Source organism: Magallana gigas, chromosome 4 (genome assembly GCF_963853765.1).
Source record: "Magallana gigas chromosome 4, xbMagGiga1.1, whole genome shotgun sequence".
NCBI classification, from domain to species: Eukaryota; Metazoa; Mollusca; class Bivalvia; order Ostreida; family Ostreidae; genus Magallana; species Magallana gigas.
The window spans coordinates 46,277,305-46,279,546 of NC_088856.1; the positions used below are offsets into that span (position 1 = coordinate 46,277,305).

General features: G+C 33.6%; 1 protein-coding gene across 1 annotated transcript; it reads left to right on the forward strand.

The window, feature by feature from the left end:
* The first annotated feature begins 995 nt into the window (after positions 1-995).
* Positions 996-2,038, forward strand: LOC136275091 (uncharacterized). Its single transcript, XM_066083396.1, has 2 exons — positions 996-1,622; positions 1,804-2,038. Exons 1-2 carry the CDS (start codon positions 1,283-1,285, stop codon positions 1,983-1,985), a joined length of 522 nt encoding a protein of 173 aa, XP_065939468.1. The 5' UTR covers positions 996-1,282; the 3' UTR covers positions 1,986-2,038.
* The last annotated feature ends 204 nt before the right edge of the window (positions 2,039-2,242 follow it).

Genomic DNA, 2,242 nt, shown 5'->3' on the forward strand with positions numbered 1-2,242 from the left:
AGGCTATAGAGCTTGGTTTGTTATCGTTTCATAGAGTTATTGATGGGAAAACAGTGAAATTGTTTACTGATAATCAAAACTGTGTAAAACATCATTGAAAGTGGGAGTATGAAAAGTGATTTACAAGAAATTGCACTGGGCATTTTTCAAATTTGTTTGTCTAAAGGTATTTTTATAGACGCTTAATGGATACCCAGAAATGAAAATCTTAGAGCAGATTATTTAAGTAAAATAATTGACTACGAAGACTGGGGTGTAACAGATGAGTTTTTTGAATTTATGAGCAATATTTGGGGTTCATATGACATTGCTCAATTTGCAAATTTCAAAAATGCAAAGTTAAAAAGATTCAATTCGTTATTTTGGAATCCTGTTACAGAGGGCGTAGACTGTTTTAGTGTCTCATGGGAAGGGGATAACAATTGGCTAGTGCCACCCATTTCATTAATTGGTAAATGCATTTTACATTTGATTGGGACCAAATCAAGGAGTACTATCATTGTTCCACATTGGTCCTCTTCTTATTTTTGGCCTTTGATTTTGACGACCATAATGAAACGATGCCCGCTGTAAAGGAGGTTTTAGAATTCCGGGAAGCTTACCAGATTTTTAGGCAAGGAAATAATGAGAATTCTATTTTGGTTCTCGGGAGTTTTATTCTAAAGTACTGGCAATCCAATTAGATGCAAGGATGAAAAGTAGGTCCTGATGTATAAGGGCACATTGCAGATGTTTTAACTTATTAATGGGCCTGGTGCATTGCAGATGTTTTATTCATGTATATATTGTATGATAAGTTTTCAGAGAGATACAAATCAAGATTCTTTATTTAAATGTGTTGATTAGTCCTGATATGCTAGAGGCATATTGCAGACGTTTAGAAGGGACGTCATGAATAATCAAAATATATTTACATTGTACATATTTTGTATGCATATATGAATTCATAATTATAAATGCTTTTAATTATACGTTTTACAGATATATTGGCAGAAGCCAAAGCTTACAACAATCCCGAGCTGGATAGACTATCTGCTCAATTACCGGAGTACTGTTTGAAAGGAAAGGCAGAGAACACGAGAAGAAAATATAAGTATGCATTTAATAACTTTTGTAAATGGTGTACTTCTCATTGTTCGAATTTGTCCTTTTTACCTTCAACCGATATGACGGTGTCTATGTATTTAGTTCACATTTGCCAGGTTTTTCGCTCGTCAGCTAAAATAGAGGAAGCTGTAAGTGCTATTTCATGGGCTCATAATTTAGCAGGTTATCCAAACCCATGCCAATCTTCTTTAGTTACACAGGTCAAAGAAGGCGTGTTGAGAGAATGCAGGAAACCAGTCACAAAAAGGGATCTATTTCGCCTTTCCATTTATTTCTTCTTGCAGAAAAATATGGCAATAAAAACAGCTGTCTTACAGATTTGAGAATAATAACAATTTGTCTTTTAGGATATTCTGGTTTTCTTAGATTTTTGGAAATTGTTAACATCAGACGATCCGATATTTCATTCCAAGATCAACATGTCTCCATATTTATTCAGAAAAGTATAACAGACAAATATAATGAAGGATCTCATGTTTGTATTGCAGAGATGGGTACCAAAACATGTCCAGTGTGTTTTTTGAGAAGATATTTGAAATAAGCTGGAATAGAGAGTTCTTCAGACGAATATATTTTTAGACAAATAACATACTTGAAAAAAGCTGCTTCCTTTTAAGTTAAGACATACAAACAAACCTCTGTCATATACTATAACAAGAGAAATTATTCTTTCTGCCTTAGAGGATATTAGTTTAGATAAGAAAAAGTTCGGATTACACAGTTTAAGATCAGGAGGCGCTACAGCTGCAGCTGCGGCAAGGGTTAATGACAGAATTTTCAAAAAACATGGCAGGTGGAAAAGTGAAACAGCAAAAGACAGTTATGTAAGGGAAACATTGTCAGAAAAATTGAGTGTTTCAAGTAATCTGGGTATATAATAATATATCCTTTTTTAAACTCAACTCTACTTTATTTTGTCGAAATCTGAGCGCTTCGCCTCCTATCCAATAATAATGTGTTGTTTTATATGGTATATGATTTATGTTCGTTTGAGTGTAACGAACTAAGAACATAACATGCGTATGTCATATATTACGTAATTAGGGGTTTCTAGGGACCAGAAGTTAAAAACTTTGATCATTAATATCTGAAAAAGGAGAAATATTTTGAAAAGCAATGTAGAACAAAGGTTGCT